This window comes from Vollenhovia emeryi, unplaced genomic scaffold (genome assembly GCF_000949405.1).
Source record: "Vollenhovia emeryi isolate VEMERY1.0 unplaced genomic scaffold, V.emery_V1.0 DF939153.1, whole genome shotgun sequence".
In the NCBI taxonomy this organism is placed as follows: domain Eukaryota; kingdom Metazoa; phylum Arthropoda; class Insecta; order Hymenoptera; family Formicidae; genus Vollenhovia; species Vollenhovia emeryi.
Window position 1 is genome coordinate 193,078 of NW_011967213.1, and position 24,415 is coordinate 217,492.

General features: G+C 39.8%; 3 protein-coding genes across 8 annotated transcripts in view; 1 reads left to right on the forward strand and 2 right to left on the reverse strand.

Moving 5' to 3' along the window:
- Positions 1–5,967, reverse strand: part of LOC105565325 (spindle pole body component 110-like) — a 16,216-nt gene extending 10,249 nt beyond the window's left edge. Inside the window, exons 1-2 of one of the 2 annotated variants that reach the window (XM_012018420.1) lie at positions 5,639–5,967; positions 4,562–4,683 (exon numbers count right to left, since the gene is read on the reverse strand). The gene's annotated coding sequence lies outside the window, so the exon portion shown is untranslated. The remainder of the gene's footprint in view (positions 1–4,561; positions 4,684–5,638) is intronic. The other variant, XM_012018421.1, reaches the window with a different exon arrangement.
- The window catches only part of LOC105565324 (spondin-1), a 37,448-nt gene that overhangs the window by 5,424 nt on the left and 7,609 nt on the right, over positions 1–24,415 (forward strand). The window contains exons 1-8 of one of the 5 annotated variants that reach the window (XM_012018416.1): positions 239–471; positions 7,195–7,399; positions 19,933–20,176; positions 20,897–21,083; positions 22,129–22,293; positions 22,730–22,853; positions 22,934–23,064; positions 23,669–23,858. In XM_012018416.1, the coding sequence (XP_011873806.1) occupies positions 469–471; positions 7,195–7,399; positions 19,933–20,176; positions 20,897–21,083; positions 22,129–22,293; positions 22,730–22,853; positions 22,934–23,064; positions 23,669–23,858 (1,249 nt within the window). In that variant the 5' untranslated portion in view covers positions 239–468. Of the gene's footprint in view, positions 1–238; positions 472–7,194; positions 7,400–19,932; positions 20,177–20,896; positions 21,084–22,128; positions 22,294–22,729; positions 22,854–22,933; positions 23,065–23,668; positions 23,859–24,415 lie in introns of those variants that run through there. The other 4 variants (XM_012018417.1, XM_012018414.1, XM_012018419.1 and 1 more) reach the window with 4 other exon arrangements.
- LOC105565322 lies at positions 16,849–19,034 on the reverse strand. Its single transcript, XM_012018413.1, has 2 exons — positions 18,952–19,034; positions 16,849–18,692 (listed from the first exon to the last, which is right to left on the reverse strand). Exon 2 carries the CDS (start codon positions 18,518–18,520, stop codon positions 17,519–17,521), a length of 1,002 nt encoding a protein of 333 aa, XP_011873803.1. The 5' UTR covers positions 18,521–18,692; positions 18,952–19,034; the 3' UTR covers positions 16,849–17,518.

Genomic DNA, 24,415 nt, shown 5'->3' on the forward strand with positions numbered 1-24,415 from the left:
AAAATTTCAACTCCTTGCTAAACAAGAAAACATCGTTTTATCGTGAATTTATCTATTCGTGATTTTACAGAGAATTTAAAAATTATAATCGCAAAGAGAGGCAGCGAAGTAGTCGTACTCTTTAGCAAGTGTACGACGAAGTCGTACGTGGTAACGTATTCACGCATTGAGGAAAGGCTCGTAATTGACGCGATTGATTTGCACAGTCGGAACAATTCAAAACTGGAGCGTCCTGAGAGCCTCGCGAGGAGGAAAAACAACTCGGTGTGCGTCGCGCGCTGCGCACGCCCCGGCCGCCTCGAGTAGTAGCGGCCCAGTAGTCGGACGGCTGTCAGTCAGCCGTAGACCCGCGGCCGTGGCGGACGTGCCACGGGTGTGTTTCCCTGCCGCACGTTGGAGAACGCACGTGACTGCCCGCGAGGGAGACGGAGGAGAGTTTTACGCGCGCTGCGCTTGGCGAACGACGCTATGGTGAGTGGCCTCCCCTTGCTCCGATATCTTCGACCGCGAATGTCCGAGAGAATCTTCCGAAAGACGCGACCTCGGGGGAGGAAAAGAAAGCGAGAAATGCGCGCGGATATATTTAGTACGAGACGCGACCGCGTTCTTTCGACGAGTGACAGGTCACGCCGCTGGGCATATTTCAAGTCGGCCTTTGTGTGTTTTCTCACGTAATTGCATGTTGCGCGCATTCTCTTGCGACAAGAATCGCCTTTGTCCTTTGTCGATGGCGAAAATAAAGCTAGTACAGTCGCCTGCAGCTTTTACCAAATAAAACTCGAATAACGTGCGTTTGGTAACGTGCGAGCGACGGAGAAACCAGAAACAAAGTCCAGCGACGCACACGCGAGATAAAAACGTGACGGGACAATAGGTAACTACCCTAGTAGCACAGTGCAGTGGCTAAACACTGGCCCAATACAATCAAACATTGACCCAAGTCAATGTTTAGCCAATGCACTGTGCTACTGGGGTAAGGCCTAAGCTATACAATGTATTTTTCGCAACGAGAAACGTTCTATATTTTATACAGGCATATCGATGTGCTTGAAAAATCTGTCGGCAATGCACGATCATAACGTATAAGCTGGAATTCCCGTTCTACAACTTGCCATCGTGTAACCAGAACCGAATAGTCGATTGATTCCATGAAATGTTTAACGTTATAAAATAATGAACCGAGTTACCGTACGAGAAAAAAACAAGAAACGTGCAGCTCGCTTAATTACAACGCATCTTGTGACAAACGTTTAACGATAACGTGTAATTGCGCGCCTCGAGTGAAATATTTCGTCGGTTTCTACTCGATCGGCCCGTCGACCAGCCAAGCGTGCACGGTGCTTCCCTTATGCACGACTAGGCACATTATTCGAACGTATTGCCGGGCTGCTACGTAGGAACAGATAAGGAGGACATCGGGAACGGGGACGGGCGCGCAGGGGTTGCGTTCGCAACGTGGATAAGTCGGATAAAAAGCGATCGAGCCGCGGCGATCTCTGTGCCGGCGACGGCGCGTGCATTTGCGCATCCTACGGGAATACATGTCGGGTCTTTCTTGCGAGTCGGCGGGCCGAAAATTCGCAATTTCGGCGAACCGCCGGAAAGTACCGGGGAAAATTATTCAAGTGACGTTCACTTGTAATCGCTATTAAATTAAGGTAAGCGGATAGAAGGGGAGAGAATATTGCGCGGTGACTCCTCGGAGTCGCGCGGGTCGCGCCAGACTCCGGGGGTGGTTGAGAAATTTTGTCGAGCGCGTCGAAATTGTGGTTGAACTCACTCTCTCCCGTTTTGTTTCATTGTTTTTCTCTCGCTCACGCACTTTTGACCGGGTTCTCACTTCAACTGACACTGGTGTGTGAACCGTCCCGTGCAATACACATAGAACGGATTTTTCATTTTAAGGCGAGAGGATTCTTGTGCAAAAATTCACATAAAATAAACCTTTCATTGCCACAAGCAACATCCAAGCAAGCGGTTACAACAGAAAATACCTTCGCGTATTAACGGCAGGGCGCGTCATAAATGTCGAATGTAAAATTTACACAGAAAATAACTGATCGATGCACGAGAATGTTGAAATAATGACGAATTTAATGAGTGTTAACGGAACAGCTCAAATCGATACCGCGGTAATTTAATGACTGTTCAACCGTTTTGTTCTGACAGCCGCTAATGAAATGAATTGTTCAACGAGCAACGCGCGTTCTCTCTTTCTACACTGGAATTACTATTATATATTTCAATTCGCCGAGGGTTTATACGTCGGCTCGGCCACTCAACGACGCGGAACATTTCGATCAGCCGAAATAGCACCGATGACGGCATTTATCGGCCGCGACTATTTCAAGTGGAAAATCAACGCTTCATATCCGGAAGCGCTTACCGAACAGCTGGACACTCTAAATTTTTTATGGACTTTTACACGCTCAATGACGGTGTGATGCAGATTGACGGAAAAAAAACCGTCAGCTTTTATCACCGTTCGCAGTAAGAGCAGTTTTTTTTACACTCTTGCGCGTGAAAAGCGAACAACAGCTGGGCGAGACAGGCATTCATAAAGGTATTTCGTTAATGTGCATTTATATTGTCCCTTTGAGGCACGCATGAAAATACCGGAATACCGAAAGTACCAAAGAGCCGATGGATACGATTTTATTGAAAATCGGTTCAAAATTTGGTGGAATCAATCGACTGCTCAATTTTAATTACACGGTGATAAATTAGAGAGTGGGAATTACCAGTGTACACGAGATAAATGAAAGTTAGATCTCCCCGGCGTTACTTTACAGGGAACAATTTGTGCACCCACAGAAAAAATTCCCGGATCCAATGCTGTTGCACTTTAATTTATCATAAAATAGGATCGATATAGCGCCAGTCATATTTATTATAGAGACAGGAATATTTTAATCTTAAATGAAAAATTCTAAACTCTAGAATAAAATGATAGTATGTATCGTCTTTTGGAGAATATCGCGGTGCCAACTTCGTGCGTTGTAAGATGGAGGGAAAATTGACTCTAAACGCAAGAATATATAAACTTACATTTATATAAGTTACTCTTGTATCTCAATATAGTAAGTAAACTTTTTTAAGTCGATAGAGAAGAATAAGAATTATTGATTTTATTTTGAGAAATATAAATGCGTCAAGAATATTTGTTGTCTCGGTAACAGAAATCCTTTCCGAGAGTGTATAATAACAGTTGCTAATTCTTTGCTGCACCAAAAGAATCTTTGAAGGGCCGGTCCGAGGCGTACGATTTCGCGAAGCATGACGTATAACGGTCGCATATTGCAGGAAAGAATATCCCGGAGTCGAGCAGTAACGTCAGGAACGCAATTTCCTTCGGAAAGCATTCGGTAAAGTAGGACGTGTTTTACAGCGATATAAAATCCTCCGGATCGCGATTTTCCGTGCAAGATACATTTAGGTAAATAAAAGAAAGTATGAGACGGAGGAGTAGTACGAAGAAGAGCAAGAAGTGTCCCGGCGACGACGCAACGTGTGTCGGTTACCTCGGTGGAAATTACTACGGATCGCGGTGCCCGGCGCCAAATATCAAGTCGTCTATTTGACGAAGATATGAATACGTCTCCCTGCCTCCCCCAAGCGCGGCTTTGATCGTCGTAATATCGGCGATGAGGTCCTCGCCTACGTTCACCGTTCCTCGTTTTTCTTCCAAAGTACTAGACCGACATATTGACGTCGCCGGCTGGTAATCTGCCGTTCGGAGTTACACTTCCCTTGACGCGAGTCTCTTCAAGTCCCGCGAACCCTTCATCCCGTAATCCCTCGTACGACTTTGCCGTTTATTCCGGTAACCTCATTTAGTTCGAAGCTCGATCCCGATGCCGAATATTAACATTTTGTAAAAAGTCTTGACGAGAACCTGCCCTTCATACGCGTATAAATGACAATACAAAAAGCACACGCGAGCCACGACGAGTGACTCTTTAGCTGTGCGTACGACCATTTGATTAACCGTATTAATTATCTAGAAACGCTTTTCATCGTGTTAGAAATGCAACGTGATTACGGTGTTATTGTTCAAATTGATTGTTCGCCTGTTAACTGACGCGAAACAACAACTTCACAAATTGACAATGGGAAATATTAATGTATTATTAACTTAAAATTCTACTTGCCTCAGCTGCGAAATTCTATGACACGCTATTCACAAATAAAAGGCTTAGCAGCTTAGCCAAATGGAATTAATAATCGCGCATGTTCGTCAATACAGCAAATAAATGCAGTTTAAATATATAATTATTATTCTGTTTAATTAGGTTTAATTAGATCTCGAATCGTTGATAATATAGCTCTCTTAAATGCATTTCGTAAATAAATGAAAAGCGATATTTACTGTGTCAATAAATCTTATACAATTATCCAAATTTGTTGGTAGACGCAATTATTCGTATGTAATAATTATCAGAACATTGTTAAAGTATAATAATAATTATTATTAACTGTATAAGCAATTTCATTATTCTATATTTATTCGGAGAATTCTGCATTATATCTTAAATAAATTCGTAACTCTGTAGATTTCTACCTTTGAGGATTTGTCGTCTCCACTGCTAATATTTTTTATATTTACAAGTGACGCAACGAGACGCAATCACTTTGTATCACTGTGTAATTTTGTTTCAATCTGAACCTGGTCGTTCGAGTCCCCTGCGAACAAATTGTGTACACACAACAATATAATTTCGGCAGTGCAAGCGCGGACTGCGGGGAAACCGTAGCCGCGATCGGGGTCTCTCGGTAGATATTGTTTGAGTTCCTGTTGGTGTTCCGCGGCCGAAGGAACGAACATGGCAGAACGCCAAGCGGAGTGAAATGCCATGCCCTATATACACCGGCGCGGCGCAATATATTTAGGCGCTTGGGATTTATGGTTAACCAGCTTATTAGAGGCTGGTGATGTTCGTGGATCAACGTGTCGCACGGGGTGCCGCGTTTTCCGTCCCGCATATCGATACGATCGCGTGGACCACACGTTATCGCGGACGCGGCGTAAGATTCGACAGCACCAATTTTGTCCATTAAATCGCAATGACCGCGGAACTTTGCGCAATTTACACGTTTCAATCATTTCAACCCGTGACGCGATGAATAATTGGCTATAATTTACCGTTTTCGTCTCCATTGGAAAATATTAATATTCTTTAATCGTTAATGAGAGTGCACGTGTATTTATTTATAATTAACGGTTTAAATGATACATGCCAGCTTTCTACTTCATATCTCGCTACAACTATTTAACGATGTTGAGGTCGGAGATAAAAATATGCTGTATTATTTTATTTTTACATTATTTCGTACTTCTGTTGCTAATTGCATAAATATTTCTCGAAACTATTAGAAAATTGTAAGTTCATTACACTATTTTATTATAGCTTGCATTATTTATATAATTAATATAATATATTTTAATTCGATAGTGATTTGATTTAATGTGATTTTCACTTAAACATAAATATTTTAATATAAATGTCTCAACATTTTCAAATATTCTATTTGTAAATATTCTGTTTCGAATTAAGAATGAAAAAGCTCGACACGAAAAGCCACCCAAAAAGACGCTTAAAACTGCTCGTCTCTGCTTCGGCGGTACTTTATATCTCACCTTTACCACCACGTTGGATGTTTCGAATGTGTGCTCGTTCAATGAACCGGGAAAAGCGCAAACGGCTCTACGTACCCATTTCGGCGCCAAGATTCTGCCAAGATCGCCGAGTGACTCAGTGTCGATGCATTTTCAGCCGCGCTTTGTTACACCGAACACGTGATCGCACACGATTGCGAGGGCAATTGTCTCACGTGTTGGCATCGTTCTAGCCGGCGGTACTCACGTGCACCCCACGTTCGCGAATCCTCGTAGTCGCAAACCCTTTGCCGTCGCAATTAGAACGAAACGAGTTAGTTCGCAGGTTCAAGATCCAAGTGACGAGTTTCTCTGCGTCTTCCAAACTTTGAGTTCCTCCAGGTTAAGGGCCTGAGCAGAATGGCTGCTCTTGTACTCTTGAGACAATGTTTTAATATTCTACGTCTTTGTCTTAAAGTGAGGCACAATAACTGTCTTGTGTCTTAGGGCCAGTTTCACAAACGCCGGTCAACTGCTGACCGAAGGTTAATTGATTCTCTGCCTTTTCTTAGATAACAAAATAGAAAAAGATAGGGAGTTGACTGAACCCTTGACAGTTAACCAGAGTTCAGTCAATTTCCTGTCTTTTTCTATTCTATCTCTATCCTTGTCTCTTCTTAGATAACAAAATAGAAGAAGATAGGAAGTTGACTGAACTCAGGTTAACTGTTAAGAGTTCAGTCAACTCCCTATCTTTTTCTATCTTTGTTATCTAAGAAGAGACAGAGAATCATTAACCTGAGGTTAGCAGTTAACCGATGTTTGTGAAACTAGCCCTTAAGAGTACGAGACAGCCATTTTGCTAAGGCCTTGACCCTTTCCGAACAATTCTCTTTCTTAGCATGTAAAGAAATTTATTTTATTTAACTTTAGCTAGCAATTATTTCCGTTTATTTTGGCTTCATAGTCGATTTCTATTGAGAAAGTCACCTGTCGCGCGTCTTCAATCATCTTGACAGTAGCGTAAGCTCAGCTCGCGATCGAAACGTAAAATTCGCGCGCCGCGCGTCGCAACGCCGGGATGTTTTTGCTTAAATTTTAATTGAAACGCATAATAGGGGAATAAACGGAGAACGTGAGGATGTGCGACGTACCTCCTCACGTTCAAACGTGAGAGGGATCAAGAATCACCGCGGTTGTTCTCACGAAACCAATTTACATTTTAATTTTGCCGATTCCCAGTCGTTTCACGTCTTCATGTAAATTGTAACGTAAACTCCTCGCATATTCAATACACGACTGGTACTGTCATAACATAACGCGAAGGTAAACGAGAACAGTGGTAATTGAAAATCTTTGTTACTCGATAATACTTGAACGAAGACTCGAGTGCCTCGGAAGTACGAGGAAATACTTGGAATGCTTGAAGCGAATGTGCTCTTTCAATCATCCAAACTGCACGGATTCGACTGCACGGCCGCGATTTAACGTGAAAACGTTTGATTTTTTAATCTGAACCGTTACGCGCGAGCAACGTTCGAACAGCCGATTTGTCGAACGCGAATGAGATATTGTTACGTTATTTTCTCTGTTTGCAGGCGATGTATAATACCAGGATTCTATACCATGGCGTTTTGTTGCTGCTCGCAGCGACGACCAGCACGGATTCGACAAAATGCTCCCGGATCATAGAAGGGACCACCGTGCCGCGCTCCCACGCCGAGGGCAAATATCACTTTTTCATGACGCTTTTCAACAGAACCGAGGTTGTGTACGCCTACATGCCAAATACGAAATATAACGGTAAGAATAAAACGTAGAGCTTCGCGAACGAAAGGCCTGCCACGTTGATATAATTTCGAATTGTATTGTTCATATTACGGAAATGTAAAAACTAATCCAACTGGAGCCGCTTTATTATTCGAGGAAAGTCCTCTATTATGAGATAGGATTCTAATATCAGTAGGTTTTCAACGTCCAAATTCAATCGCAAATCTTTTTTCCGCAACGATCTAACAATCAATTTTCCACTAAACATGTGTGTTTCGCTCCAAGGATAAGAAATTCATGGTGGAACCAACAGACGATGCTTGTTAATTTATTCTGTTCTCTAACGTTGACGACAAGACACATTGCTCAACGAAATTTCTGACTTCTAACTTAATTTTCACATCTCTAATCTGACGAATCTTACATTTTGTAGGCACTCTCGTAAGTTTGTTACCTGAAGAGGATCAGTATTACTGGCCGAAACGTTGTGTTGTATTATAACAAAGAATTGCCAGTGATCTTATTAATTTAGCAGAAGCTCCGATATCTTATATTAGGAGCCTATCTCATAATAAGGGATTTTCCACTATATGTACATATACTCTCTAAGGGCCAGTTCCACAAACGTTGGTTAACTGTTAACCAGAGTTTAGTCAACGCCCTATCTTTTTCTATCTTGTTCTCTAAGAAGAGACAGAGGATTAGTTAACCTTCGGTTAGCAGTTAACCGACGTTTGTGAAACTGGCCCTAAGAGTCAATCAATGCATTATAATGGTGAATTAGTGAATATTCACTGTTTTCAGTGATAATCCACTGATTGACTTCTTTTTTTAGAGAGTACGAGAGAAAGAGTGGAAATTGCGTTTGGTGTTCGTAAATTATACGGTTTGTTATACTGCACCAGTTGGATGTATGAATTGAGGAAATGGTATCCGACTGAGAAGTTAGTCAAAGTTGTTGCAGTCACAAGAAATAGCGACTGCTTTAGACCTTCGTGTGACATTTGAATGCTTTTAAACTTTAAATAAGTTCTGCAACGTGAGAAAAAGGACAAAGTGCAGGTCTTTCATTGACATTTACAAATCGTGCCCGGAGAATTACGTTTGCACAAACATATCGTACGTCACGTGTACATTTAGACGTAACATATTGCAGCCCTCCGTCGCAAATTTAAGATAAAACTTTAATTATACAGAAAAGCTGACTTAACTGAGATTTCTAGCTTAAATTTAGCTAAAATTGCATTGAAATTTCGTTAAAACTTGTGAACGCCGCTGTAAGGTTCGTCAAACGTACCATTTTTCGTTTATTTTGCGTTTTTCGGACTTTCAAATGTCAGCGACTTAATCCGACGAGATGCCCTGCCCGCGGAGGCCACCGGTGGTGTCCGCTGCGATATTCGATGCTAGCGGAATCTTGATGCCCTATAAGCCTTCTACATGGATACGTTTGCTGATACGAAACTCCAAGACTCTTAAAACGCCAGATATTGCTTCGCTTTGTCAACATTCTTTGGCTTTGCGATATTGGTGGAATAGTGACATGTGGTAGGCAAAAGGCAAATAAACCGGAAACCTTGCAACCGCCTGCGAAGAAAACCAAGAAATACGATGTATTTATATTTTTAAAATGTGTGGGCGATATTTACAATCGCATAAATTGCATCTATCGGGATTTTCGGAATAACAATAACTGAAATAGAGAGTACGTCTAGACAAAATCAACTTAGGAATCTCGACGCGATAGGTAAGCTCGTACGAAGAAAGTTTTTCGCTCGGTTACAGTCTACGAAAGGTCTAGGAAGAAAAAAGATCAGGCAGAAAATTTTAATCTTTTCCTTTCGGTAAAACAAAGATTTCGGCGCGAAAGGGAGAGACGAAGTAAATTCCGCCGTTAACACCGTCGCTCGCGTTGACGCCGAGAAATTGAAACGCACGGTGAGGTCATCGGCGTATCAATTACCCGGCATTTTGATGGCTGTCTGAAACACGACGCGCTCTCGCGCACGTTGATTTCCCGGTGGCTCTACGCCTTTAGCAGTAATTACGGCAATTACCGAAGGAGAGACTGTAGATCTCTCGGACGCCGCGGCTTTCTGCGCGTCGCAAACGCCGGCGCTCTTCCGGCCAGCGGAAACTGCGCTTCGGATCGAGCGGCGGGACGGAGATTCGGGAAGCGGCCGCGGAAGATCGAAAAGGTCATTTCGCCTTGAAAGTCGGGATAAATGCCGCGCGCACGACCTGCGATGAACTTTGACCGATTCGCTTTGTGACCGTTTCGCGCGCGGTTTGATAATCACCTCTCGAAAGGCTGTGTGTGTGAATCACCCGGGGTTGACCCGCCACTTTGAAACTCGAAAGTCCTCCCTGGTGGATTTGGCCTGAATTCTTTTTTAAAAATTGGACAATAACAGACGTTTGTATACAAATTGAACAGCTTATCAGTTAAATCTGTAATTTAATCTTCATCAAATCTTTGCCTCTATTCATTCTACATGGTGTAATATTTTATCTTGTCTTATAAAGTCAAGTTTACTTAAGTTACCAAGTTATCCCGTTGAAAGTTTTTAATTTTCGACATCTCGCTATGATCACGTATTAACATTGAAATTACTATCATTTATTAGCATTCAGTATTGTCTATATAATACAACAGATATCTATTACTTATTAATTCCAATTCTTACTTATATAACTCCAAGTCTATCTTTCACTTGGTAAAACTACCTTTTTACCTGGTTTACGTGGCCCGAGATGCCGACACATTTATCAAGCTCGACTGCACAGCTATCGTTACAGCTTTTTCGCATCTTTTATATCGAGTATCATTAACTTGCGCGACATGATATCGTTAGCTGGATCGATGACCGTAGTCCCGGGCCTCTCCTGCCTCGATATGCCGGGGTAGATACGACCCCCCGTCACGACCCTCTCGTGCCTTAGTGAGAAATCTGTCGGCTAAGACCGTCCAATCAGAATTTTACGGCGAAACACTGCGGATTTATGTCGCGTCGATAGGGACGATTCGCAGGAGGTGTCCCCCCCGCATAAGTTTGCATGCAACAAACTGACGAGCCATTCATTTTTCTTAATCAAATTCTGTTTTCGTTACTTGCACGTTGTCCTAATATGTACTCTTGAGTAATTACGGAGTAACTTTGTTTTCACGTGTGTATTCGTGGTGAAATTCACAGTGCAAGTTTGCGACGTGGAAAAAATAAGACCGACCGGGCCGGCAATTATAATCGTTTACACTCTTCCCATTGCGCGAACACTTTTGTTCGCCACTTCATGCGCGCTAGGATTAAACCGGTTCTGCAGGTTGATACAAATTCCGATGACTCCTACAGAAGCATCTCTATTTGTCCGGTCGGCGATCAAGCTCAATAAAGTTTGTTCTTGCTCTCACTTTCTCCCTCTTTCCCTGTCTCCCTGTCTCTCTCTGACTCTCTCTGTCTCTCCCTGTCTCTCCCTGTCTCTCCCTGCCTCTCTCTGTCTCTCCCTGCCCCCCTCACTCTCTTTCTCTCTCACTCTCTTTCTCTCTCTCTCTCTCTCTTTCACTTTCTCATCTCCATCTCGTCCTCTCGCGAAACTTAGCTCCAGCGCCTGCGGGCGTTCATACACTAACGCATGCAAATCTCTCGTGCCCGGTGAATTAATGCGTTATGTAACGCTGGCGGGACGCCAGGTGCGAGACACTGCGAGCCGCGTCGTGCTGCAGGTTTAACGCGAGCGGATTCAATGGCCCCGACCCGATAAAATTCTATTAAATCGCGCCGGCCGGAGAGGAGACGCCGCCGGTCGACCGCACTCGCCCCGGGGTTAAATCCCGAAGAAGAGTACGCCAGGAAACTCGGGGAAAATTATTGCGCCGTTACCGCAATGGAGAGTCGCGAAACAATGCGGCGAGGGATAGCCGGCACAGTCAACGTTATACGTATACCGCAACGTAGGTGTTAATCACGAGCAGATCTTTCCTCGTTGTAGACTGATCGAAGCCGCCGGACATCTTTTCTTATCCTCGACCAATTTGGAGTTTTTCCTTAAAATGAAAACGTATTGAGCTGCGTCTAAGTTTCGAGTAATTGACGATTGAAGCTCGGGCTTGCGGCGATTAATCAAGATAACTCTAAGATATGATCGTTGCGAAATCGTTTGGCTAAATAATCTTTGTCGTTATAGCTGTAGCCTAGAAAATGTCAAGGGATCACCAAGGTTTTTCATTTTCTAACTAACTGTTGATTGTCTATCTCTTCTTAAATAATAATATGGAAAAAGATCAAGAGTCGACTAACCACTGGTTAACATTTAATCAGAAAATGAAGACCCGGGCCTAAGAGTTAACGGAAGCTGTCGGCGCAAGCGACGCCGAGAATTGCTCGCAGCGTTAATTAATTTTAAACGCAACAGCTACGAATTTTCTCTCGTATTAAAAGCCGCGGAGCTGCGCCACCCTGAAAAATACAGTTGCCTAACGGCGACCCGTTAATTAGGGGGGTTGTTGGCTGCATGATCGCAACGGCTAATGCCCCACACCTATCGCGTTATATAGAGTATCGCTTTTTCTCTCTCGCTTCACCGCGATCTCAAATTTGCACGAATTAGCGCTATCGTTTCCCGACACCGTGATTACTCGCGAGAGAAAATCTCTCGTATCCCCGAGCTGCTCGCTCCGGCGAACTCCATCGCCAACCGCCGTCGGAAGTTAATGCCGTGGTCGTCGTTTCGCATCGCGATTATTCGAGGAATTTCAGCCACGCATCGAGAGAAAGAGAGTGAGTGAGAGAGAGAGGGGGGGGAGAGAGAAATGCGATATTTTACGTATACGATACTGTGAAGCGCGAACGCACCCGTTCATTAGTATACGAGATTGATTAATAATTCATCCCGTCGCTGTTGCGCTATCGTTGAGGGAATGTTACGCTCGCAGACAGACACTATTGTTCGGCTTTACGTGTAATCCGCTTTGTCGTGAATGAAAACTCGAGCATTCGACGAACGAGTTCAGCGCTGAACCTCGACGGGGCGGGATACGCGCGCGATGCAAAACGCTCGGGTCCAAACCGATTCTCATTCGGTTACGGGGTTTCGATCATCCGGTAAAAGTTACGAGCAACTGTTACTCGAAAAAAAACTGCTGGATACCATCGGGATTGGTACCCGATCTTTGAAAGCGGCCGCGGAGAGAAGCGAATCTCCAACGATATGGATTCTGGAGGAGTTCGCGTCGCGATCGGAAAAGCCAAGCTTCGCTCGCATGTTGCGGAACGGAGCGGGTCGGCATGAAGCTCCGAGGTGCGGCTAATCGAGAGCGTAACGAAAAGAATCCCCGTTATCGTCGAGGTACTCGACGCTGATCCTCGATGCGGTACGTCGGCGATACTCTCCTGACGTTCTCCGATGTCCGGGCGCAGGCTCGTTGCAAGAAACACGATATCCCGACGAAGGTCTCAGTTAACTACGTTTTTGCCGCTAATTCTTTTAATTCAGGGTTATGGGAATGATCATGCGGGAGGTGAACACGGACATCGTGACTCATTGTCGTCGCTCTCTCGAACGCACGAATTTCAGCTCCGATAAGTATAACGTTCCGTACACTGAAAAAAATTTTTGGTTGAATATGGACGAATCAGATAATTCCTTTAGGATTTACCAGAATTCCTTTAGGATTTACCAGAATTTCTGTAGGATTACAGGAATTCTGGTAAATCCTAAAGGAATTCTGGTAAATCCTAAAGGAATTATCTGATTCGTCCATATTCAACCAGAAATTTTTTTCAGTGTAGAAATGGTAACCATAGGACGCTGGAGAAGCTAATAGTTTACAACTTTTTAGCTTAATTCGTCATTACGTATAGACTTTCCGGCAACGAGCACTCGAATACCTATACTGTTTTATTAATGAAGTCTCGTATTCTAATCCGTGGTATATACGAGGGTGGGTTGAAAAATTTTGAGCCTAATATACAATTTTCTTTTCGGTCAAACTTACTTTTAGCTTTCGACTAATAGTTGGCGTCTTGCTCTGCAAAATAGGCATCTAGGGATGCCATGACCTCCTCGTTCGATGCAAAATTTCTGTCCTCCAAGCCAAACTTTGAATTTTGGAAACAGAAACAAATCACTGGGGGCTAAATCTGGTGAATACGGGTGGTGGTCAATCAGTTCGAACTACAATTCGTGAATTTCGGCCAGATATTCGATTGTTTCCATGTTTACGAAAATATTAACATCCACTGACACAAAGAATAGTCGTACAACAACTGCCTAAGGAGAACAAAAAGTCAGAATGATATCAATTTGATGTCATATTGACCAAAATTTGGTCAATATGGCATCAAATTGACCAAAATTTGACGTAAATTTGGTCAATATGGCATCAAATTAACCAAAATTTGACGTAAATTTGGTCAATATGACATCAAATTGACATCATCCTGACTTTTTGTTCTCCTTGGATTAGAGTCCAAAGTAGCTGAAATTTTCAGAGGTATCCTTCAAAGCATTTACAGTCGCAGTACTGACGTGACGACAAGTAATACCAGCTTCATGTTGAGGCTCAACACTTCTCAACCCATCCTCGTAGACACAAGCAAAAGGCTAATTAATTATTAAAGAAAGAATTGATCGAGGAGATTACACATACGGCGTCATAATTTCGAAATTCTCCTTCTCGTAAAGAGAAAATTACGCTCAATTACTAGTTTTATCAGTGTTTGAATATTTTCAAATGTTTCTTTTAATTGAATCGCGATTAACAGCTCCTATAAGACATGTATGCATAATTCATAATTGATTTTAAATCGCTTCTCTTTAAATCTTGAAAGGGAAATATTTAAAAATCTTGACTTCCTAATGAATTTTGTTCAAGTAAGAAAAGTACGATTTCGATAATTTTAAATTGAATACTATCGAAAGTTTAGTTTTAAAGTTTCTTGAAGAGTTACGCGGAAGAAGGAGAAACTTTGATCGAAGGTGTTGGATGAATATATCGGGGGAAAAGTGAACACTGTGCAAGGGATCTTAAAAATCCCTCTCGTGTATTGAAGGATTAAGGGCCGATGCGAGACTGCGCATACGAAGAGACGTGGTACAAGAAGACCCGTAACACCAGAAGCCATATCGTTCCAAACAGCTGAGTATTACCCTACACGGTATAGAGAGTGACCTACGAATGGACAACCTTGCGACCGGGCTGTTTCGCAATGCTTTTAACTATTTCATGTAATTATTTTTACGCAACTCTTTTTCATGTTCGTACGATTTGATATCTTTTTCAGAAAGACTCGGTGCAGTTGTGATATTTCGGCTACATCGTTTATAATTGGTATGCGTAATTAACGCACGGATATGTACATACATAACATAATTAAAAAGGATAAAAAATTTAATTAGGTCAAATAAAGTTAAATAGGAACATTATGATATAAATGAAACAAGCGAGAGCGCCTTTAGGTCCGAGCAAAATGTTGGTAGCCCAATAATTGTAATCTAATATGTGAATTTATATTTCGGTTTCTACCTTGCCCTGCGCGCCGGTTTCTTTTCGGGCATAATACAGTTTCATTTAGATGGAATCGTTGTCGTCAGTGAATTCACATATTAAAATCGATAAACGATTTCTAATTATTTTAAATGCAACATTTAGCATTCAATTACCCCCCGTCTCCGTACTGTAATTAGATCAAATATTAAAAAGGAATTATTTTATTAAAATTATACGAATCCACGGACGACGATAACTTATTGCTAGTGAAATTTAAATCGTTTAAATAAGCGTGGAGCGTAACACGCTTACATGTGTTAAAAATATTTCGTAATAAAATACATTTGAATCCCCTTGAACGTATAGTAACGGATTCGCGGTATGTCGTGTTTAATCCATGCTATAAATAGCAGGCCGCTAGCCGGGCTGGATACATGCTTCTATTCCGAGAACACGAATATTCCTTCGACACATGGAAAATCTATAAGTCGATATTCATGCAATCTATCGGCATTTCCAATAAAAAAATATTGTACCCTAATAGCACTAAATTTTACAACTACGGTACTTGGTATAAAATAAAAGAATTGCAAAGAAGCCGGCAGAAAGATGAATCGACAGTTTTGGAAAATAAGTTTAATACATTGACTTTTCCTCCGAAATGTGCACAATTCCGCGTGCTTTCCGGAATGAAATCAATATTCCGATGTGCATCGAGAAACTGAGCGCGACGCTTCCTCCATCGAACTTGATTGTTTTTCATACTCTCTACTAAAAGTTTTCCCTCGGTCGCTTAAATTTTTCCTGCCGGAGGGGGAGATGCAGAATTTTGTTTGCGCTCGCAATCAATTACGAACTGTACGCGAACAAAACGAAAGTTTCTGAACGCCCTTATTTGATATTTTTATAGATGTGCAGTTGATTACGCCGGAAATTATAACGATAACTATTCGTAGTCCACTTCGTGCTGTTTATTGAAGAATGAACCAATATAAAACTCAGGAAAGCTAGAAAACGCTGCAGCGGTAATATAAAATGTATGAATTGTGCAAAAATAAAAATACATATTGCACCAAAATATGATACGCGAAGCATATAATAACGTTTCTAATTCGTGTTTTTTCAATACATTTATATAAACGGAGGGTATATTGTATATTAATTAATAAAATAGAAAGAAAAAGGCAGGCAGATATATTAATTGACAAATGCATGCTATAACAAAAATTTATCACACGTGAAAAAATTTACTGCGGAAAAGTTTTTTTAATTTTTGTATTCTTGCCATGCCTTTTGAATCTTTCTGTTTGATTATATATTATAAAATGTATACATGATACTAATAACGAAAGATACATTCTCATATAAATCGCACACGCACAACTTAATTTCATATATTGTACTTATACATTTAAAAACTGCAATGTGATTTTGATAATCCGGATTTACAGTTTACTGATAGAAAACATGACTCTTCAGTCAAAAATTATACGTATACGTCATCGATTACATATCCTTTGTAAATAACATCTGTGTATTACTAACTCGAAACAAATGATATGGTTATATTATTAATTAAACTGCAAGATATTCTTTACAAGAAATTCAAATAACATGTATTAAAAATATAAAAGCGACATACGGCACTGATTTTATTGAAACGTTAAAATACTCTTATTACATAGCCTACAATGTAATAATAATATTAATAATAATTTATTATTAATTAATCATTGTGATAGTAGTTTTATCAAGTGTTTATTAATTACATTGTTTAAACACAAATACATACATGTCCTACCCAAATAGAACATATTAGTCATGAAAACATCAAGATGACATCATTTTTTGATCATTTTTTATGCATCATGGTGACGTTAAAATAGCCCACCGAGAGCACCTATTTGTGACATCATGAAGACATCAAAATGTTGTAAAAATGATCTTGTTTTACAAAGCAAAGTTAATTAAATACTATGCATTAAAAATAAATTGAAGTAATATAAGATAAACATAATATATGACTGATCATGTAATCTGTAATAATATATTATTATACACATCACGAATATCATAAAACAGCATGTCATAAATCAGTCGTCGCAAAGTAAATCTTGACGTCGATCATTTTACGACTTAAAATTCATCAGTTTAATGTCATATTGACGTTTTTGTGATTAACTAATTCTACTTGGGTAGTTGTCTAGTATATACTACATTGTTTAAATAGCTTTCGATATCTCTTATGTATATTTTCAACTGTGTATAACTATTTAATATAAACGCTATTTAATTACCAATGTAATTTATGACAAAGACCCTTACTTGGTAATATATGTATGTACGTGTACAATATCTCGAAACTTATGCGAAAGAGTATTTTAATCTTTCTATGTGTAGACTACGATTTAATATGTTAAAATAATACAATAACGATAAATAAGTAAAAAAATACAATAAGTATTGAATTATGTTCGAGAATGTTTGAGAATATATGTCTTTTAAGACGTAAGTACCTTATACCTACGATGATCACAAAACGGAAATTAAACGCATACATGGTAGTATTACTAATTTAACAATTATTGGCGAATGCCGCATACCTACTGCGCGTGTAAAATTTACGCATCACACATACGTATATACATATATATATGTATGTGTGTTTATAATTTGGATAATATATAATTTAAGCTTTTATCCTGTGGCCTTGATGCTGCTATCATACATTTAGCTTTGTAACGGTATGCTTCAAAACAAGGCGCAAATGTATACTCATTATTTTGCTTTACCACAACGTTCCATTTTGTGCATAGTTCCACTTTCAAGCTTTCGGGAAATATTGAGGTATTGTAAAGGAGAAAAACCTGATCATATATTAACTGTAATGAATATCTCGGAGTTTGTGCGGGCGTATTTCTGTCACGTAATTTGGTCATTATAGCAACGAGTGTCGCAAGGGGCGGATTTTCCAACTTGGGAAGAACTATCACGCTTAGAGGTAAAAATATCAGTTTAGGCAGCTCAGGCAAATCAAAATATAATGTGGAATCAATAATAAACTTTACAGAAAGACCAATATTATTATGGAACAAGTCGTTTGTTATACTCGGGAAACTTAGTGCAATAGAAGCAATTGTAAACTGGTTTTCAATCGGTACGGATTCGTGATCTATCCCGTACTTATTTATCATTAATTTCATCAAGATCTGCGCTGTCTCGCACGTTATGAAACTATGATAGTCTCCGTTCTCCGATTCAACTCTACTTTCAGCGATTTGATGCAAAAAGCATATAATACAAACATCTTCGTTAAATTTCATACAGTTAGAGAAGAAAAATTCACGTTCACCGTCCTCTGCACTATACGTGAAAATAAATGTTTGGGTGAAAGTAGGTTCCTTGTAAATACGCGTTACATTGGAGAAATACCTTTGCAACATCTTTGATATAACGAATTTTGGATTGAATATTGCAGAAGGTATCGTGTCAAGCGCGTTGAATTCTTGGATAAAATCGCTTTCACGGACGTGTGTATACTTTTCAAACATGTTTTTTATATTACTTAGTACGATTATGTCGCGTGTCTTCTCAGTTACATTTCGATATTCAGGCAGTTGCGATGGATTCGCAACGTCAAGCCGTTTATATGAATGCCAACGTTCCATATTGACCAACTGATTAAACGTCAACGCGTATGCTCTCAGGTCACTTTATTACTCAGCGATTCAATCACCTCGTATCATGACCCTATGAATCTTCTTTCTCCGTTTCTCCGAAAATCCCTTCTTTAACTCTGTGCCAACACTAGTTCGATGTGCACGCACAATGCCTGATTTTCTGCGTTTCAAAGTATGTAAAATAAAATATGTGAGTTACAAAAGTATCGGCGAATGCCGCGTATCGATGTTGCGCGTGCAAATGATTGCTTTTAACAGCGATTATCAAGAACGAAGCAGAACGCGAAAGAGAACGGGGAATAAATAATCGAATAAATTCAAATTTTTTCCGTGTCTGGAAGTGCATAAAATTCTGCAAATATGTTCCGGAACATCAGTATAGAGGGGCATAAATAATTATTGCTACGTTGTGCACGTACCTGTGGCTGAATTTCTGTGACAGTTGTTACTTGGAGTTTGCAGTGGATATTCTTCCGAAGAATTCGCCTCAACTATTATATGTCTAACTGGCTAATGAAGAAAAATAAAACAGAGCCGAATTTCTCACTGACAATTTCTGTTTGTCAACAAATGTAAGCGTGTATATGTGTGCGTGTATACTATGTGTACAAACTTATTCGAAAAACCGTTGTATCTAATCGTTAATCATCGTTTCCCATTTTCTCCGGTTATTAACGAAGTAATTATTAATGAATAAATAATTACTGCTGGCGACTTTTAAGAATATTCTTACTAGTTAAATAATTTTATTAATAAATTTTATAAAAATACTTATTCAGAAACAAGTAAAAGGAAACATTAATCGCATATGTCAAAAATGCAAAGTTATACAAAAGGATATTGTATCGATGTAACACATCGCGATTTTTATTACATTTCTTTGGATGTTCCATCGTATTTTATATCGTTGCATGTTAAAAGTATTTTATCAAATTCCATATCATGTTATCAAATATTATATTTTTTAAACTAATCAGAAACTCTTCAGGGTCGCCAGCAAAAATTAAAAACATCTAATTTGGTTGACCATATCTGGCAATTTTAATGATTTAGTATCGCTACGTTTCGACCATGGGTTTTGGTCCTTTTCAAATTAATATCACAAATGTTAACACTGTATCAATCTGTAAAATTCAATTTTGTAGTTAGACTCGCTTGAAAAGGACCAAAACCCATGGTCGAAACGTAGCGATACTAAATCATAAAAATTGCCAGATATGGTCAACCAAATTAGATATTATATTTTTTCCCCATTATATTATTACGAATAAATACACAAGTGTATTATTGATTCACAAGCGAAACTGCATAACGTCTATGCATACAAAACATCTTGCGGTCATTCTATAGAATGGGAATGCGATGCGAACATACCAAATAAAGATCGCCGATTATTTCAGTGGTCCTGCAGGCCGACAGTTCCGAGCAGATGCACCGGAAGTTCACGAGATTCCTGATATCAGCCGAGGCCGAAAACGCGAACGAGACGGCCGACGTCGGCGTTTTCGATCTTCAGGACGATGCGATGACCAAATTCGCGGATAATTGCGCGAACGCCGTCGTGGAGACATCGAAGATGCAGAAGGAACAGATACAAATTGTTTGGACCAGTCCTGCCGAAGGTAGCGGTTGCATCCTTCTCAGGTAGATATTTTTATTTAATTAAAAATGACATCTATTTCGCAGGATAATCATTTAAATAAATGGTGTCGACGCAACTTTTTGTTAGAAGTTGAATTTAAATGCCAGTATTATACAGTATTATCGTGCTATTCATACACGTGTAACATTATAATATATGCTTTTATAAGCGTGCAGAAAAATAGAAGCTTATTTATTTTGCGACATTTCAATGCAACGTATAAAACATCTGTGCCTATGTATATCATGTTTTATTTATAAACGTGCAAAATTTCGCAACGATATAACATTTCGCTGCGCGTACAGTATTTGTGTTAAAGAATTTTACTTAAAATGGACGTATAAAGGGACGGAAACGGTATTTATTGCATCCAATTTATTTCTCTCTAAAACAGAATTATATACTAATAATGTACATCTCGTAGCAAATGCGCTAATATGATATTTACATTTTAAATGCATGTAGATGTTAAACGTATAGGAACTGTATATTTTACAATATCGCGCTGTTCATATACGTGCATAATATTTAATACCCAGTCATGTGTTACGTGATGAAATTTTGCCGATTTATTCGAGCTTTCCCGAGAGATTATCTGTTTTGTCTTATTTTATCTTTATGCATTATGCGACAATTTAACAGCCTTTTGTACATTCTCGGATTCTCGGCATAATATCGATGCAGTTAATTACATTTTTGTCTTCTTTTCTTTCTTTTTGCAGAGCGACAGTATTGGAGACCACAGACACATGGTACATGGACGATTCAAATTTGGTCCTTAGTATGTGCCAGGACTCGAAAGCGGAAGCCGACGATCAGGGCCCAGTCCTTGCGGAGTGCTGTGCCTGCGATGAGGCCAAGTTTGAAGTCACGTTCGAAGGCCTGTGGTCGAGAAACACACACCCGAAAGTACGTGAACAAGTGTCGGCGACGGGCGAAAAGTGTGACGTATTACAGATTTATCTCTCGCAGGTCGCAACGATAATTTTATATTCTTCTGAGGCCTGACTTCGCAAGTAGCTAAAGAAAGACTTACATTTGACTATACATTCACATATATATAAATAATAACAGGGTTGGGAAATAACTCGTTACTTGTAATGAAGTTACAGTTCTAGTTACTTGTTTTTGACAACTCTAACTTAACTTCGGTACTTTCTCTCCATCTGTAAAGGACCGTCTACATTGGAAGTAAGCAGTAAGAAGTAAGAAAACCATAATCTTTACTTATCAGTGTAAAAGCTAAAGTACAGGCATAATTTTTTAAAATATTTATAGCACTGGTCGAGCTGCGCTCTAATTAGCCGAGAGTAAGCGTCAGAGCTGAAGTAGGAGTAAGAAATGGAAATAGTTCGTTTTTTTACTCCTACTCTTACTTCTTACGCCAGGCTTACTTCATCTATTGTAGACGATCCTTAACTGTAACTTAATTCAGTTACATTTTTTCGATAACTAGTAACTAATTTAATACTTACATCAATCGTTACTTTACATATATTTTTAATCTCCACAGATCGCATTGTGCATAAACGCCTTTATCGACGCTCTACAAGTCAAATGCAGATTTTTATTTTTATTTTTATTGCAACAAAGTAACTGCAAAGTGACGATTCGTTACTTTTTCAAGAGCCGTAATTGTAACGTAATTGTTACTTTTCAGAATTGGTAACTTGTAACTGTAAAGATACTTTTATAAAGTAACTTTCCCAACCCTGAATAGATATACATATGTAAAGAAGAATACGTTATGTTTTTGCTGATGAAAGAATTAAAAATCGAATACTTGGATAATAACATCGCTCGATTCCCTCACTTAAAGAAAAGACCCTTGCAGCATTCTCTTCGTACATTTGACGTATTTGGAATCGCGATTAAATTATTTGCGGGAAGTCTTTACACTATCGACGGTGCGGATTTATCGCGTCGTTCATTTATTATTCTGTCTCCCTACTAGGATTTCCCTAGTAAGGGTTGGCTCATTCGATTTTCGGACGTAATTGGCGCATCGCATACCGGCGCATACCGATTCTGGAATTACAACGGCATGGCTAGCATCGGACTGCGACAGGTGGCTGAGCTCGGAGCGACGCGGAAGTTGGAGTCCGAGTTAAAGGATCGGGTAAGAGATATATGCGAAATCGAACACTCCTAGATGAAAGCTCTGCGAAAGTTTTTAATTTACTTCATCGTATTTCCGAAAGTTACCATTTAAGAGAAATTAAGTATTTTAATTTTTCATCTCTCTTTCATATCACAATTCCATTAATATGCTGTTGCACAATGCGGTAAAAAGATATAAAATAATCAAGCGTTTCACTCAAATAAATTACAATTGTGGGTTAATTTGTATTAATTGATATCATAATTAATTAGAAGGAATTATTAATTCAGAAAGTGTGCAACTTTTTGAAAACTCCAGGAACTTTTTAGAAATTCATAAAATTAGTTCTTCGAAAGTATATTTATTGAGAGACAAACACAAATGTTTATTATATAAACGTAAGCACATATAAATTATCAGCAACAGACATTTATTGTTAGGAGTTTACTTGTAGAGCGAGCACATCAGAACTATAATCAAAGCAAGAGGTATCAGTTATCCAAATGTAACTGGTAGAACGTTTGCTGTGTTTCGAGTGGATAGAAAGCATCATCTAATGTCCCTGGTGTCTATGATCGGTAAGGCTAACGTTTTACTTTAAAGGAGTATTAAAATGAGTAAAAATTTTTCGCTCACCGACTAAAACAAAATTTTCCAGATCCTTCGCCGGATTGGTTCGTAGGCGTTTCTGGTCTCGAGCTGTGCTTGCCTAATTGCTCCTGGATCGAGCACAAGCAACTGAACCTTTATCCTTACGACGCTGGCACTGACAACGGAATTACATACGTGGTATGAAAACAGTTGTCAATTTTTGTTTCTTGTGATTTACGATCGACGGATACCTTAGCGGTTTTCATAAGGGAAAGAATATTTAAAATTGGCGAAACCCGCATCAAGGTAGGCGCGATTGTACTTCACTGAACGAGCGGAGAGACACTAAAAAAAGATACTGGTCGTCTATCGGCATTGAGGGATCGTATGTAATAACCTTTCGTGCGAGAGAATACCTATCAGTTCAGAACAGCTATTTCCGCTATACGCAACGACAGTCGTCGTTGCTCCCTCGGCATTTATCCCGACGAGTGCAAATTGTCCTTCTTCTACCTTCCACTGTTCTTCTTGGGAAAAATCCGGCGCGAAAATTTTTTAACTTGTAATACTAACAGCATATCTAATTATTATTGTCGCGCTGTATATTTATCATGCAAAATATAGGGAAAACACAGGAGTTAAACTGAGGTAGCAACAGATTTGACCGGACGCGTAAAGACATTTTTAAGAGAGATAAAATCCGCGGAAGATTCACAGAGGAATTTATAAGACAAATATCTTATAGCAAACATTTATAATTATTTCGTCGAGTAATATTTATTATCCTCGTATTAATTACTAGTCGACCGATTCGCCGACGAAGCCGCAGGAGTCGATTCGACGTATCACGTCGACGTACCCGGACGATGCGAGATCGCCTTTTTACGATCCGTCTGGTCTGGACATGAAACCCCTCGCGAAGCTCTATCTCAACAGACAGAGATTGTACGAGAAGACCTGCGATGACGCCGGCGATACGATGACTGATACAGGTGCTGTGGAGATAGGAATAAAAGAAATATAAAAAGAACTAGAAATTGCCGCCCGAAGAAACGTGATCGTGGAGAATTCACGACAGTTAATTGTATCACTCGGGGGAAATTTTAAAGCAGCGCATTAATGTTTGATCCGCGGTTCTCTCGGCGATGTAAAAAATTTACATCTCGCCGAGGAGGAGGGAAATAAAATGCAAAATTAAACGTCAGTTTTGAGACACTAAAACTCGTGAATGAGTTTCCGCGAAGTTGGACGATTAAAGTAGCATTCATCATGAATCTCCACGTCACGGGCAGATCCGCATAATTATTCTCTAAATTGTTCACGCGAGAACTATTTTAAAACGGGATAAGCGCGGGTGAGGAACTGTTTGCTTTTGCTCAATGTAATTCGTTTCACTACACATTTTGCGCATCACGACATGTTGTTTGCTCCTCATCTTGTAGACAGGCATCGCATGATGAGTCTGTTGTGCGTGGATAAGTTACTAGTTATGTAATTCTTCTTGTTTCGAGTGCATTAATATGAAATGCAGATGCAAGCGGTTTTTGCG

Excerpts from the sequence above, each read along its gene's own strand:
- LOC105565322 (XM_012018413.1), bottom strand. The coding sequence starts at position 18,520 with ATGGAACGTTGGCATTCATATAAACGGCTTGACGTTGCGAATCCATCG.